The 16,896-nt window shown below is 41.6% G+C and overlaps 1 protein-coding gene across 1 annotated transcript in view; it reads left to right on the forward strand.

Annotated features, from left to right (window-relative positions):
• LYPD6B (LY6/PLAUR domain containing 6B) overlaps positions 1-16,286 on the forward strand; it is a 169,146-nt gene extending 152,860 nt beyond the window's left edge. Inside the window, exons 4-7 of the mRNA XM_045868901.3 lie at positions 6,923-7,075; positions 9,777-9,875; positions 13,480-13,610; positions 15,556-16,286. Coding sequence (XP_045724857.1) covers positions 6,961-7,075; positions 9,777-9,875; positions 13,480-13,610; positions 15,556-15,735 — 525 coding nt within the window. The 5' untranslated portion in view covers positions 6,923-6,960 and the 3' untranslated portion in view covers positions 15,736-16,286. The remainder of the gene's footprint in view (positions 1-6,922; positions 7,076-9,776; positions 9,876-13,479; positions 13,611-15,555) is intronic.
• The last annotated feature ends 610 nt before the right edge of the window (positions 16,287-16,896 follow it).

Genomic DNA, 16,896 nt, shown 5'->3' on the forward strand with positions numbered 1-16,896 from the left:
TCCCTCTGCTTCTGTTCCTGCTCTGCTATCTCTCTCTCTCTGTCAAATAAATAAATAAAATCTTTAAAAAAAAAAAAAAGAACGAAATCTTGCCATTTGCAGTGATGTGGATGGAGCTAAGTGAAATAAGTCAGAGAAAGACAGATACCATATGATTTCACTCATATGTGGAGTTTAAGAAACAAATGAACAAAGGGGGAAAAGAGAGGCAAACCGAGAAACAGACTCTTAACTACAGAGAACACACTGATGGTTCCCAGAGGGGAGGTGAGTGAGAGGATGGGTTAAATAGGTCATGGGAATTAAGGAGGGCATTTGGTGTGATGAGCACTGGGTGTTGTATGGAAGTGTTGAATCACTAAATTGTACACCTGAAACGTATATTACACTGTATGTTAACTAACTGGAATTTAAATAAAAACTTAAGAAAAATGCTGATCCCATAAAAAAAAATGTAGAACCAGAATTTTATTCTGGGTGCCCTTTCTGAATCTAAAGTCTGTTGTTTTTCCTCCTTTTCAAAATGATTGTATCAACCCTTGACAGACACATCTCACATTGAGTTTTTGGCCCCAATAATGTATGTGAGTATTGGGATTATGTCTCTTATTTATTATTTTCTAAGTGCTTAGCAGGGTATAAAAGCATTACTTACAGTCCTACTACATTTTAAGATTTGGAGAAGCTGGTAATGAGAGGTTGAATCATGATCCTATTTTTCCCTAGTGAATGTTGTTATCCAAGAAAAAAGTCCATGGAGATTTTGTGTTTTCAGATGAAGATAATAGATTAGGCATAAGGTAAAATTCTCTCCTGTATTTTGCTCCAGGCACACAGAAAGGCTAGATTAAATATCTTTAAAGAAATTCATATATTTTTTTAAAGATTTCATTTATTTATTAGAGCAAACAAGTGGGTGTGGGTGGGGAGGGGGAGAGGGAGAAGCAGGCTCCCCACTGAGCAAGAAGCCCAAACTCTGTTGGGGTTTGATCCCTGGGCCCTGGAATCATGACCTGAGCCGAAGGCAGACGACTTAACTGACTGAGCCACCCAGGTGCCCCAAGAAACTCATATTTAAACTTAGGGGGAGGAAAGAACTTTTCATGTACCAGAAATAGAATGCTGATTAGAGAAGGTAGAAGCTGTCATCTTAGGAGTGGGGCTCTCGATGGCCAGGCAAGGTTAACGGTTGAGACCTCAGCCCCCCTGCAAAGAAGGGAACTAGCACAGTCTGGTGTGAGTCCCATGAACACTGTTCTTGAATTTAATGGGAACCAGAGGATCTCCATTGGCCAACCTGGCCTAACAGCCAGAAGCAAGTAACATAACCCTTGTTGCGGAAGGTAAAGTTTTCTGGCACATTTCTCCTTTTGAGAGGAGTGTTTTCATCGAGTCCATTCTTTTTGAGTAAAATTTCAGCACTCATTTTGAATTTCCACTTTGCCTTCTATGCTTTTTTTGCAAGAGAAGCCAGGCCTATTAAAGTTTGTCATTAAAGTGTCTTACTGCGGGATAAGTGTTGCTTTCAGGAAGGTGTGAATGTGAGTGTTGATGGGCACGTTGGACTCAGCAGAGTTGCCTCCTTTAAATTATCCATTTCATTTGTTTTATTGGCAGTTGGAGTTAGCCTTGGCTTGCTGACTCATTTTTAGCAACTGTGCAGGAAGTACCAGTATTTACCACATCTATCTGTTCTCTTCTTTTTCACATCTCCTTGTGAGTCCATTTCTGTATCTTTGGACACTCCACCAACTCCTTACTGCCCACAATCTGTCTTACTTGCTAAGAGAAGTGTTCCTTATAGGTCACAGATAAGATGTTGGTTCTATTCAAAAAGGTGTTTATTGGGTATTTACCATGCACTGAGCCTAGACCTAGGGAACTTAAAAATAACGTAGGTCATGTCCCTGCCCCCAAAGTGTTTATGATGTCAAGGATGTGCTGCTTCTCGAAGCCCCCATCAGCTTTGCATGTTTTCTGTGGATGCATAAAATGCCACAAAAAGGGTTTGATGATGATTATTACTCAGACCTGGGACATAGTCATGCTTCTGGACCAAGTGCCATGTAGGTCCTTTACTCTGGGCAGTAATAGGCCAAAGTCTCAAATGGGTTTTGTAAATTTGTAAATCTGGCTACCTGCCATTCCCTGGAAGGCCTAAGCATTGCCCATCCTTTTGGTATTCCTTACAAATGTGCCTTGCAGAAAGCACCCCTATCTTTTGTCAAAGGAGCACACTGCCTTCTGGAGCAAGAACTATGCTTTCCAAAGAGAAGATCATAAAACAAATGGAAGGCCAGCACCTCAGGTGAAGGGTTTCTGACCAGGCCTACCAGCTGGGAAAAAAGCATAAAAATAATGTGCTCTGTCTGGGGAGGAATGTTTTTGAGCTACCCTTGAATTTGAGAAGTATATACCACATACCTAATGTATGTATGGAATTTTCTTAGTGTCAAATATAAAAACGTCTAAGTCAAAGGAAACCAAATCATAACAGCTGTATCCTGAAACAGCAAGCAGCCATTCTTAACTATCATTTGGGTCTCAGATTCCTTTGAGATACTCAGCCCAGGGGGAAAATACGTATAGACACAAAATTTTGCAAATAACCCTAAGAAGCTCACAGGTCACCCCTACCCCCTATGAAGAACTCTGCTCTATGTGATGGTCCTGGAGAGAGTAATAGAATGAAGATTTTTTTTTCCTTCTGGAGCAAAATACAAGCTCTACTGTAACCTTGTTCTGTAACCGAGACTGCAGGGAAAGCCTACTCAGCAAAGTCTCAGCAGACGATTTTTAGTTCAGAGACTCCGTGAAATGATTCTAAATGTAAAACAACTTTCAGATACCATAGTTAGTCATTTGCTTTTTCATTATCCTAATGTCTTTTGGCTGTGAAAGATAAAACAGTCATGTTAACACAAACCTATCCGTGGCAGAATAGATAGAGATAGATCTGGGTACTTAGGGGAAAAGCAGGATAGGGGAATAGATTATAAAGCCAGCTCTGGAAAATAAGAGACATTTTTATTTAGTGTTTTCCTGATTGGACAGGTGAAACCTTTGCAGTTCTGGAGAATTTTGATAGAATAGGCTATGCTGTTTTAGTTAAAAACAAAATGAAAAGGCACTAGTCCATATGGAGACAATATTCCTCCGGTTTGTTTTTCACTACCGTTCAAGGGTAGCAGGCTAGAACAAGCTATGTGGGAATGTTTTGAGGGGATGCTCTGTTCCAGGCAGCATGCTAGGATCTTTATGCGTGGTCTCTGAACCTCTCTTGTACAACGGTAATGAGGCCACCTTCCCTACCGTGCTGTTTTGAAGAATGGAGAAACCAAAATACAAATCTAATCCTTGGGTGTGTTGTTCATTCGGTTGTTTTAAGTCATCTGCCATCCACTTACTCTTATTCAGAGAAGCCTTTGTGATTCCCAGATAGGTGAATTCTAAATTCCTCTATATTTTCTATCATTGGCATCCCTTTATTCCGGGAGTTAGAAATAAAGCTAAGGATTTGGGACCTATCACTCTGCAGAGACAAAGCATTTTTTCAAAATTAGATAAATCTAAAACCAAACAATTCCTTGTTTTTTGTTAGATCCCAAATCCTTGACATGGCCTGTGATTGCCTCTATGATCTGGGCCCACCACCTCTGACTTTGTCTACTCTCCCCCTCCTGGGAATGCGCCAGTCACACTGGCCACTTCCTGAGTTCCCCAACAAGGCACACTCCTTCCTGTCTTGGGACCGTGGTGTCTTTTCCCTTGATTCTTTGCTTGGATGCTTTCGCTCATCCTGGGCCCACCATATATGTAAAGTAGTTCCTCCTATTCACTAACACATCTCTTTATTGTACTTATCTCAGAATTAGAATTATCTGAAATTATGTTTTTCCCATCTTCATTGCCTATCTTCTCCTTCTAAAATGCAGACGTCATGAGAGCAAAGACCTCGTTGGCGATCCAATAATAACAAGGTCTCTCTATGTACTACATGTCAATAATGCCACGTTGGATGAAGGAATGGGATTCTGTCTTGCATAGAGATTACACGAGGCAAACAGGGGTTCTGGCTTATGATTCCTATTTGGAGATTTGTTCATCACAGCGAATGTTTACCCAGTGAGGAATAGAAAATGGTGAACATAACTCAGTAGATAGTTCAAGTGCTTCACATGTTTTAACTAATTTAATTCCTACAACCCTATGAGGTAACTGTTGTTATTATTATTACTTCCATTTCATAGATGCAAAAGTTGTGGTGTGGGAAGGTTAAGGAACTTGCACGAGGCTCCACAGAGAGTACATTTGGAAGGAGGTATTTGAGCCAATGCTCTTTAGGCCCTAGATAGAAAGGGTTCATGTGCCCAGCACTGAGTTGAGTGCTTCATATACATGATGTAATTTAGTCCGTGCTTTGACACCCTGGGGTAGGGACTGTTGTTGTGCCTCTTCTACAGATGGGTAAGTTGAGGCTTGGGAAGTTTAAGCAACTTGTCTCAAGTCCCATCTTTGCTTAGTGATGGAAAAGGGACTGAATGTAGACAGTATGACTCGGAAAGCTATAATCGTAGGCATCTCCATTATACAGGAATGTGGATTGCTATTGGAGCAAAGTGAATGTGAGGTTTTTGGAAGAGGGATTAGTCTCCCCTACTCAAAGACTCCCCACTGGTGTAAAGCCGGGTCTTCATTCCTGGGATCCAGATTCACAATGAATATGGAACAGTCCAACTCAGAGAAATGAGTAAGAGAGGCAGAATTTGTACCAGTATAATGACTTGTCTGTAAGGAATAATACAGTTAGCTGTAAGAAACGGGCATTTTCTTCAGAAAGAGCATAAAACTAGGGTTTAGAAATCTGATAACTCTGAAAGGTCATTTTTGGTTTCTAAAATGAACCAGGACAGAAATATATATATAATGTGTGTGTGTATAATCTCATATAAAATATATATATATAAAATAGAGAAACAGTAGGTCTCATTCTGTCCTGAGCTGAAATGCAGTGTATAAAGTTTAGCACTATTGATTTTGAAACTTACCAGGTTTTCCTTTACACTGAATACTTCCTTAGAGACTCCATTCTCAGTGGCAGCAGCCATCTGTAGGGATGGGGATGCTGTGGCTGTATTTTGTCTGCTCTCCAGTTCCAGCTCCAGAGATAGGCATTATTAGCCACACACGCAAAACCAATCTACTCACAACACAAGAGGGGGAGGTAAAATCCCTAGATTCCGTGCGTTATTACCCTGGCTTCAAACAAAATATCCATATGAAGGATTATGCTCATATGTGCAGAGATCAGACTTTTCTTCTTTGAAAAATTCCCTAAACCTACTGAGACCAGCTGATTCAGCAAGAAGAAAATGAGTTCAGGCAATATTATTGAACGCTAAGATTCTAGCATTTTCACAGACTCGTATTACAAGTGCTGTTACCTACACAATCCTAAGTGAGTCTACATGAGCCTGTATTTGAGGCTTACAATTACCCCAGTGTGTGGGCAGAATGGGTGTTGTTAAGCCACTTTGCAGATGAGGAAATTGAGGTTAATAGAGCTTAAAGAGCTTGCCCAAGGTCAAGCAGCTAATAAATAGCAGAGCCAATACCTGAACCACAGTCTTTGGACTCCAAGTTACATCCTTTTCTGCTGCCCACACCTCTCCCTTGCCAAAGAGAACCTGTTTATGGTGACAATATAGGTTCTTAGCATCTCTCCTAAAGATTTTCTTACTACCAGGTTGCTTCTAGAGGTTAGGACCTATGGGGACTTAAGATGAACTATCTTACTCAGTGCTCTGTGGACATCTGTTTCATTGGGTACCAAACCTGCCTACTTTAAGTCTTTGAAAGCTGTGAGTAGTATTTGTGGGCTAGGACTAACATTATGTGGTTTTCAGCTTTTCAGAGAACTTTTATTCGATTTCCTCTAGAACCTCCTGGCAGCTTCTTGCACGGGGTATGAGAGACACAGGTGGGGATGGCATTCTTACAGTGACTCCATTCTCTTTTCCATGTCTCTGTGCTCTGGGATCCTGATGAGACTCTCTTTCTCAAATTCATTGTTCTTTTATGCACCATGCTTCCCACTGCTCCAACTCTCATGGTTTCTTCCAGGTTTTGAACACTTTGTTACCTGGACCTCTGAAACAAATAATACATTATATGTTAAAAAAAGTAAAAAAAGAAGAAGATAGCAGGAAGGGAAAAATGAAGGGGGGGGTAAATCGGAGGGGGAGACGAACCATGAGAGACGATGGACTCTGAGAAACAAACTGAGGGTTCTAGAGGGGAGGGGGTGGGGGGATGGGTTAGCCTGGTGATGGGTATTAAAGAGGGCACATACTGAATGGAGCACTGGGTGTTATACGCAAACAATGAATCATGGAACACTACATCAAAAACTAATGATGTAATGTATAGTGACTAACGTAACATAATAAAATTTAAAAAAAATGAGAAAAAAAAAAACGTTGCAGAATTTCTCAAACCCGAGTGTTTACTCAGGGAATGGCATTGACAGAAAGGTGGCTTGGTAACTTCAGGTGGCCATGGCTCTGAACCCTAGTTGTTAAGAGATTGGGTGATTCAGCACAAAGCACCCCAGCCAGCCTCAGGCAGTGAGGGAATGGGGTGCAGCCATGCCCACGCTGCTTGCTTGTTCTTCCTGAGCCTGGAAGGCCTTGGGGTGTCCTACTTCAGGTGGGCTGGCTAGTGCCGAGGCCTAACCAGTAGAAGGCAGTCATTGCTTAACTTTCCCCTGGGTGGGAAGAACGCCATTTACTCACAGGTATGGGCCCTGCAAGTAGATGGTGGAATGTATTTGAATAACCAGGCTTTCCAAAGGGAAGCAAAACATACTCCTGCTGATACACAAAATGCAAATAAATGCAACCAGTCTCTCTCTTCATTGTAGATATGTGAGTTTTGGATTTTCCCACAACCAAGGTCAGAATGCTGCCCCTCCGTCATGCTCTGGCCGTAGCTGTTGTCCAGATCTTTATCTTGTCAGAAAACTGGGCATTGGCCAAGAATATCAACTTCTACAACGTGAGGCCTCCTCTGGACCGTAAGTACTGGTTTGAGTCATAGTTCACGACTGTGGGGTCAGGGTGACTATTCAAAGTCCCTCTTTTCACCTATCCTAACTTTGCCTGCTCTGGAACATTTGGGTTATACCTAGAATAAACCAGGAAGTCTTCACTGCTTCTCTGGGGAGGAGTAATTCATGGTGACAGAAGTTTGCTCCATTTCTTTGAAATGGTTTGGCTTTCTGCTGAAGTCTCAAAGGGGTTCTTGTTTAAAATAATCTCCTGAGGGGCACCTGGGTGGCTCAATCGTTAAGCGTCTGCCTTCAGCTCAGGTCATGATCCCAGGGTCCTGGGATCGAGCCCCACATCAGGCTCCCTACTCTGCAGGAAGCCTACTTCCCACTCTCCCACTCCCCCTGCTTGTGTTCCCTCTCTCGCTGTCTCTCTCTCTCTGTCAAATAAAATCTTTAAAAAAAAAAAAAAATAATAATCTCTTGAACACTGTTCCTACAAATAGCTTAGCAGAGAAAATTCAGTGTTCTTTGTTGATCCCTTTGTTGGAGAAGGATATTGGCTGTAGGAAGTTTCTCCATAAATGATACATTCTTTCAAATGGCCATTAACAATTTTGGAACAGATTAGTTTGAAATTTGGAGGGAAATAACTACTTGGATTTTCATTAATATGCACAGTCACCATTAGAAAGAAAACTTCCCGACTAATTATTTTTAAAAAGTATCAGTGAATATCATCTATAGGATAAAATAAATATATTTTTTAAAAAGATTTTATTTATTTTAGAGTGAGAGCGCGCAAACAGGGAGGGGCAGAAGGAGAGGGAGAGAGAATCTCAAGCAGACTCTGCACCTTATATACATATATGTGTATATATGTGCTTGTATACATATATCCTCTCTCTTCCTTTCTCTTCAGACAAGTAAAACTTCCCTCATATACTTTATTAGAGAAAGGTTGTTATAGATAACAATTGTGTGATAGAAATACCAAAGTCTGTGATTCCCACATCTGGAAGAGTAACAGAATCATGATATAAGACTTGAAACTACATATTCCTTGGTCCCTTCTGCAGAGATTCAATAGTCAGAAGGGTGGGATGCCGATTATTTTTTTCTTTTCTTTTTCTCCCCGACCCCCTCTTCTTTTTAAAAAAGCTTTCCTGATACTATTGGTGCACAGCCAGGTTTAGGAACCACTGTATTTATACTACTTTTTTTTTTTTTAAGTTTTATTTATTTATTTTAGAGAAAGAGAGTGCACACATGCGAGCAGGGAGAGGGGCAGAGAGAGGGAGAAGGAGAGAATCTCAAGCCAACTCCCCACTGAGTGTGGAACCTGATGTAGGGCTCGATCCTGTGACCCTGAGAACATGATCTGAGCTGAAATGAAGAGTCAGACACCTAACCGATTGAGCCACACAGATGCCCCTATACTACTTCTAAATGAAGCCTGTATCGTTACTCTTTTTTACGTTGTGCTTCTTTATTATTTAGGACATTGTATGTGCATGTGCATACAAATATATATATCACACACACACATATACACATGTGTACCACACACACCTTGAACTATCATTTATTATGCATTTCTAAATTGGTAATGATTATATTCTAATAGCTTAATGACATGGCACACAGTTTTCATAAAATCTAAATTATACATTTTCAAATTTTTAAGACTAATACAATTTTGTGATGAGAAAAAAACATCATTTAAAAAAATGAAAAAAAAAAAAGATATATTTGACCAACATGTTGTCAGGTTACTAGGATGGTTTGGGGTTCTCCTTGATCTTTATCTGTTTTATTCTCCAGAAATGGAAGAATTGAAAGTTTTACACAAGGCTTTATATCATGGCTTATAAAGAAATGTCAAATTTATTATACTTTCGACTTCTTGCCCATTAAAACTACAAGATACAAGGTAGAAAAGAAAAAAAAACCGTGAAGACAAAAAGGACATTCTCGTTGCTTTCAATCCAAATTGCCAGCAGTCATAATTCCTGCTTTCTGTAACACTCTCGCCTGAGCATAAGAGCCTGAGAATTACTACCATCCTTATATTAAATGTTACATTCCTGATTGAGGTTTAATGTTGGGATAATTGACATATATCAAGTGAGATTGCTGTAATGGAAGTGCATGTGGATGGAGACTAGCCTGATTTGATGGGCCAGGGACTCTACTAGATATTTTTATTGCAACCTCCTGTTTAATCTTCATGATTTCTCTGCATGTCATGGGGATCCACATTGTTAGTATTACTGTAAATATTATTATTTCTTGGAAACTAAAAATCACACAACTACTTAGTGGGAAGAGCAGAATTCAAGCTCATGTTGACCTGACTCTAGTTCTTCTCAGGGTCCACACTATACCAAATAATTGGTTCTGATACTATCCCCACCCTTGCCCGTTCTCTCAACTCCCACTTATTCCCCAGTTATAAATTGTAATGGAACAATATTTCAAAGTGGCTTGTGGAATCATTTTCATTACTCTCTAGTAGATAAGTAGACAAACTATTTAAAGAAAAGGGAATAAAGAACATGCCCCAAGTCTGGCAGTTCCGTCCAGCTCCCTAGCAACAACAATTCTCAGGATGATGGCGTGTACATTTTGTTTGATCTAACAAAAGTTGCTAATTTTGTGCCATCTTTGATGTTTGAAAGTTTGTCCTTTGTAACCTTTCTGTTTCACTGTGCATTTTTCTTTAAAGCTACGCCATTTCCAAACAGCTTCAAGTGTTTTACCTGTGAAAATGCAGGAGATAATTATAACTGCAATCGATGGGCAGAAGACAAATGGTGTCCACAAAGTAAGTGTGCTGAGTTTGGAAGACGCTCTTGTGATCATACCTCATTTAGGTCTCTCTTAACTGACCCTGAGCAGACATGTTTTATATAATGGGATTAGCGTATCAACAGGCTGATGATGTTCTGTATAAATCAATTTTTTTTAGGAGACTATGCAGATATTAGACTATTCTGAGAGTATTTGGAAACTGGCGGCATATCCTCAGTTTGTCGATGTGTGTGCCTCCAAGGATAATTTCTTAAATAATAATTATCAGGCAGAACAAATAGACCACAATATTGTCTAAGGCATCCTAAGAATTTCAGAAATGCTTGATGATACCTCTAGAAAAGTCACACATACTGGCTAACGCAAAGAAAGGTTTTTATACTCTTGAGATACATTGATGCTTTGGTGACTCATTCATTAATTTGACAAACATTTGAATATCTTTTTTGTTTGCTTAGTTCACTGACACATCTCTAGTACCTAATCTAGTTGCCTGGCCCATACTAAGCACTCAGTAAATATTTGTTGATAGAATGAATGCATGCCTTTGATTAGGTGGTCAGGGAAGTCTCTGAGGAACTAAGACCTGACTGACCAAAATAAGGCAGCCATGTGGAGATATGTAGAAAGAACATGCCGGGAAGAGGAAACAGCACATGTAAAGTCTGCAGGAGACAAGATTTGGCCTCTTCAATCAACAGGAAGAAGACTGGCCAGTGAGGCTTCGTAGCAGATAGAGAACGAGTCTCATGGAAATAAGGACTGGGGCACACAGGATCTTCTTTTTCTGGTAGAATTTGGATTTCATTATAAATGTGATGGGAAGGCGGTAGGGGGTTATGCGCTAGGGGAGCATAGGATTCTAGTTGTGTTCTAAAATACTGCTCTGCTGCTATGTGGAGCATGGGTGGCTGGGGACGAGTAGAAGGGGACACCAGGTGGGGTCTTTCATTGTCTTCAGGCAAGAGAAGATGGCAACTGGGACTAGGATGGTAAGAATCGAGGGACAAGAAGTTCAATGATTTAATATATACAAACTTGGCAGTAAGGCAGACGATGTGCTGATGGGGGATTTGGAACTGGAAAGCTCTACTTAGAGCTATAAGAAGATCAGGCTATTCAGATTTTAGGAGGTACTGGTTTTTTTTTTTGGTTTTCAGACCTAAAAGGCCAAGAGAAGCCAACAAACCAACCATCTCTTCCAGAGTTAAAGATTACCAGTTTTGGTCTACTATTACCTTGACTCTTTTGGAAATGTCTGTATCATGTTCTATAAAGCAGTGAAATACCCTTACTTCTTCCAGAGAAAGCCAGTGTGTGACACCAATAAATAGTCCACATGGCAGACCTCTATGGGGCCTGAGAATCTGATGCTATAAATTAGCACAAATGGTTGTGACATCTCCTTGGCAGTATTTGTCATGATTTCTTTTCAAAAGGAATTATTATAATTTTTTCTTGAGGTTCTTTTACATTTCTGTAGAGTGACCCTAAATTGGGTATGTGCTTCTGAGTACATGTACGTATGTTACGTATTTGGAGATGTGTTTCCACATTTTGCACAGAAATATATCTTCATTATTTCATAGTTTTCAAGGTTGGCCAATGCTTTCTTTATTACCTTACTTCAGAAGGGTGGGTATCGTTCTTTCCCTATTTGCTTTAAATTCCTCTGAAACATTCGGTGCTAAGAATTAAGACAGTAGTCAATTGGGGCATTGATGTCCAACTTCTTGTGTTTTATCTTCACGGACTGTATTATTTTGAATTATATCAAAACACTGTTCCCACTAGGTCTGTGCATAACACTTCAAATTGTCATTTATTAATCAAAGCCATTTTTAATGGGAACGTGCATGGATATTTGGGGTTGTAGAATTTCATCTCTGTTGAAACAGGTGAACAAAAGAGGAATGCTGCAGCTTTCTACCACCAAGAAAATGTCAGAGATGGGAGAGGTGAAGCCCGTGGGCTCTTCCAGGTCCCCCCTGCACACCTGACTCTTAAGAGCTCACCTTGGAATAACCCCCTCATTCCAGTATGCATGATGGAACATTCTTGACTGTACTCAGTCAAGCCCCAAAGATACTAACCATCTGGAATTCTAACCGAGGGTGTAATTTTGTACAATTTGCCATTATTTAGGAGAGTGATAGTCAACCATTTCTTGGGGTGAACAGGCCCACAGCTCTTGTTCTTTGTCATCTCAGGTTTCCTTTCCCCTTCGAGTTTTCCTCCTGTGGTCTGTCAGTGTTGTTAAGAGCGGTTCTCTGTGTAACAGGATATGACAAGAATGACATGTCTTGTTTTATTTACCCTGGCTTCTGTTCTGACTTTCCAGGGCTGCTTTAGCATGGGTGACATTTTATAGGAACACACACAGCTACCAGTTTTCAGCTCTCCTTTGTTTGAAGTCTAAGTTGAAATGCCTTTCTAAAACATTATAGTCGTTCCTTTTCCTTCCGAATGTGGAAGTCAACTACTTGTGTCGAGTGCCCTACACCATCATGTGATTTAATACTAAGTATGCCGAGAGGCAGAATAGTGTTCTGGTGAAGAGTACAAACCCTAGAAAACTGCCCAGGTTAGAATCCTACCTTCCACCACCTTCTACCTAATGTAACCATGGGCAAGACACTGTGCCTTTGTTTTTCTTGATCTGTAAAATGATATTAATAAGACTTGTCTTAAGGCTTATTGTAAGGATTGACTGTGTGAATACATGCTAGAGTGCCTAGCTGGTGGTATCCCCTCAGTATGTGTTAATATTATTTGAAGTTTACAACAACCGTATCAAAATGTCAGCATACTTGTCAACATCATCTTATTCAAAAGTAAGTGAGCTTGAAGGACCTAATGGGGCTCACTTGTAACTGAGGCAGTTCTGTGAAGCCAAGGGTTCTCCGTATTAAACAAGTTTTCCCCCCATTTTATGGCATTGCTGCTCTAGTCCATTCTCAGTAAACTAAGGAGCATTGCACTGGCCTGAGATCACTATAGAGAGAGGCAAAACTAAAGCAGAAGTTCCTTGGATATTGAATGAAATCACTTTCTTTAAAAGCAGTAAAACGTGAGTGCTTAAAACCATACAGAAAGTTGTAGAAATGAGCGAGCTGTGTGGCAGGGAAGGGACAGAGATTTAGAGTTAAGAAAGGGGAGAAAAATGGGAATACTCAGGAAAAGTCAAACACTCTGGGAGGATTAGAGCGTGGGTAAGAACTGGGTGCATCAGGAAGGTGGTCTTGATGTATACTTTAAAGCACCTGCTTTTCATTTACCACATGTCTCTTAGTAGACAAAAAACAAATGCTGAATAATACACCAAGAAGTGCTCTAACCCATTACATTTTACGTTTACACCTTCCATTCCATAGAGTCCTAGAACCCATGCTTCAGAGGGAGAGAGACAGAGATACAGGCACTTTGATATGAAACAGCAGACCCAAGGTCAGCTTTAGAGGGCACCAAAGGATAGGTGTCCACTCCTGCCATTAAACCTCTTGCCTTGAAACCTAAGGATTGTCCTGAATTTTAGTCCTTTCCGAAGTGATTGTTGAGTCTCTCTTTTGCAATGTGAAACGTGTGGTTGCCTTTTTTTTTTTTTCCTTCCGGCCTAGATACACAGTACTGTCTGACAGTTCACCACTTTACCAGTCATGGAAGAAGTACATCCATTACCAAAAAATGTGCCTCCAGAAGTGAATGTCATTTTGTGGGCTGCCACCACAGCCGAGATTCTGACCATACAGTAAGGAGTGTGTGTGTGTGTAAAGTTTCTCTCCTGGGTTTTTTTGGTAACTGATGGTTACTTATACATTATGGAAGGCAGGAAGGATAAGTCAGATTGTGTACATGTTCACTCTTTGCGGAAACACTCCCTGACAGGGATGCAAAGGAGACCACAAAGAAATGGAAGACTCTCTGTCCTTCAAGAAAAAATAACGTTACTAGAAACAAATACTAATTCCCAAACCACACAGCTACACCCTGGACCTCGGCCTTTGGGTAGATTGAAGTCTGCTCTGGAAGCCCAAGACCAAACCATCCATGAGAGAATGGCAAACACTACAGAGCCCAGCTCATGTATTTTCTTTATGGCCAGGTAACACAGGGCACACTGGCCAGTGAAGGTGGAAGGTGGAAAGAGGGAAATGGGGACCCCTTTCACTAAGGAGTCCTGGTCTTGCCCCCGACCTCTGCTTAGATGAGGAAGTGAGTCTGAAAGAATCTGTTTAATAGGATGAACTATGGATAGATTTTAGATCACCTGATCTCGATTTTCTCATTCTAAATGAGCAATTTTCCTCTTTTATATGCCTGGAATTCTGAAATGTTTGTAAAAATTACTTGAAAAGTATATGAATTTCATGAGATTTTAGAATTGGATTTAGTTTATGTGTACAGAAAGTGGTTCTGACACCAGTGGCTTTCCACTCTGGCTCCATAGGAGAGTCACCTGGGGAGCTTTCATAGCTATGTTCATTGTCGGGGGTGGGTGGGGGGGAACATCCCAGATCAGCTGAAACAGAACTTCAGGGTGGGGTCTTAGGCATCAGCATCTTTCCTTTTTTTTTTTTTTTTTTTTTTTTTTTTTAAGATTTTATTTATTTGACAGACAGGGAGAGAGGGAACACAAGCAGGGGGAGAGGGAGAGGGAGAAGCAGGCTTCCCGCGGAGCAGGAGCCCGATGTGGGGCTCGATCCCAGGACCCCGGGATCATGACCTGAGCTGAAGGCAGACACTTAATGACTGAGCCACCCAGGCATCTTTCCTTTTTTAAAGTTCCCCAAGGAGATTCTTATGTGCAGCCAGGGTTGAAAGCTGCCGATAAAGGTACTTCCGAGTCGCTGCCCTTTTCTTAGCTAGCTAGCCTGGACGCCTCTATGAATGGCTAGCTAGGTTTATCAGGTTGAAGCACTATTCCAGGTATTTTGACAGGAGATTGCCTCCCCTGAAAAACATCTTGTGCCGTGAGGGGACAAGCCTTTTTCAACCACCCAGCAGCCATAATTAGCAAGCCATTCTGCTGTAACAATAGGAATCAGGTGTTAGTATAGACAATAGAGAGTCATTATTATCCCCTAACAAGCAGTACCGAGAAAGAAAATCAATGACCAATCCAAAAGGTTCCTAGCTTTCATTTTTGTTTCAGTGTTTCTCCTTACAAACCTTAGATTTGTTGATTCAATCAAGCAGTCTTATTCAATTTCCCTTCCTCTTCTTTTCCTTGCTTATGCTTGGCTTGCTGCAGATAAATCACTGCTAAATGAAAAGACTCTCAAGATAGTCCTTACTTCCGGGTCAGTGGTGGGGAAAGGTACTCAAGGGGGCCTGAGTGTCTCATAGACTGGATGAGCTGGTTAACTCTAAAGATTTTTTAAATTTATTTATTCATTTGAGACACAGAGAGAGAGAGAGCATGAGCAGGGGGAGAGGCAGAGGGAGAGGGAGAAGCAGGCTCCCCACTGAGCCAGGAGCCCGATGTGGGGCTCGATCCCAGGACCCCGGGACCACGACCTGAGCCGAAAGCAGATGCTCAACCATCTGAACCACCCAGGCACCCCGAGTTGGTTAACTCTAATTCTATCTAATCTCAGTGCTAAAGAAGCTTGATTTTGTGGCTCTTTGCTTCACCCTTCCCTCTCCTTCCCATCACTCACCCTCTTTCCCCTCTCCTCTTGCCTTTGTGACAGGAGTGTAGGTCTTGCTGTGAAGGCATGATCTGTAATGTAGAGTTACCCACCAACCACACGAATGCGGTCTTCGCCGTGATGCACGCGCAGAGAACATCTGGCAGTGGTGCCCCCACGCTCTGCCTACCAGTGCTTGCCTGGGTCTTCGTGCTTCTGCTGATACGAGGCCACTGTTCCTAGGAGAGGCAGAAACCGTCCCATGAAGCACCGGCCACGAACTGTGTGAACACAACATTTGAGTGAAGACCAGTCTCGCACTTGAAGAGTGCACCTTGGACCCCAAAGCAGAAGCCAGTTGTTTGCTGAGCTAAAACACTCCTGCATCAGGCCACGGAATTGAGGGAAGGGAACATGGCAGGAACTGAGGGGATCGCCAGGCTTCCTGGCCAGAGGGGCTGCATTTTGTCACTTCCGCAGGGAGGAGCCTGCCCAGCATCTGCAATGGGTGGATGGCAGTAAGCCTGTGGTGTTCCTGCCTGCCCAGGCCATTAGCTGAAGGGACTTGTCGACCTCAAGACTCTTTCGGAAGCTGCTGGGTCAGACCCTCACATTTCTGTGTGTGATTAGCTCAGTGTCTCCATGAAATCTCACCCTTCCCCTGTGAGAAAGGAATCTCCCCACCAATGACATAGTCAATGAGAAAGGCCACTAGCTATAGGAAGAAAACTTCCAGTTGAACTAATACGAAACCCATTTGCTCATGTGGGGGGAAATAAAGCTTTTAAATTATACAATGCAGAATGCATGCTTGTATGTGTTTCTTGACTGACTTGGCGACCTCGGATAACACATTTACCAGTGTCATAAAGGAGGTCACTGAAGTTATGTTTCCATGCACCATGGGTGATATATTCTGGCTTAAATTATAAACTTCCATGCCAAAGTGACCTAGCTTTCCCTTTTTGGAAAGGACACTTCTTGGGATGTTAAATGCGAATTAGTGATTGAGAAAATCAGGAAGCTTTCCTGATGCAGAAGGATGACATCTCCTCCTATCATGCACCCTTCGCAGTAGCAGCTTAACTTCAAAGAAACTGGCAAGAAGGCCCCTCCCCCATATGGTCAACTTTTCTCTGAATGTCAGGGCCACCAAGTGAACCTTTCTAAAAACATGCTAAAATGTTTGGTCCCTTTGTCTCATCTTTCCCTTTTTTAACAGTCTCAGCAACTTCTTTCTGTTTCCAGAATCCTGATTTCCTGCCTTTACAGTTGGGGTGACCTTCAAGCACTCTGCCCTTTTATGTATGGTGATGAGTAGATGGAGTTTTTTGTTTTTTAACTGAGCATCCACCATCAGAACACTGGGTGCTCCATAGAATCCATTAATGATGCTATCCTTGT

The sequence above is a fragment of the Mirounga angustirostris genome, unplaced genomic scaffold, assembly GCF_029215605.1.
Source record: "Mirounga angustirostris isolate CCGP_5_RB_7025 unplaced genomic scaffold, mMirAng1.0.hap1 SCAF_3, whole genome shotgun sequence".
NCBI lineage: Eukaryota > Metazoa > Chordata > Mammalia > Carnivora > Phocidae > Mirounga > Mirounga angustirostris.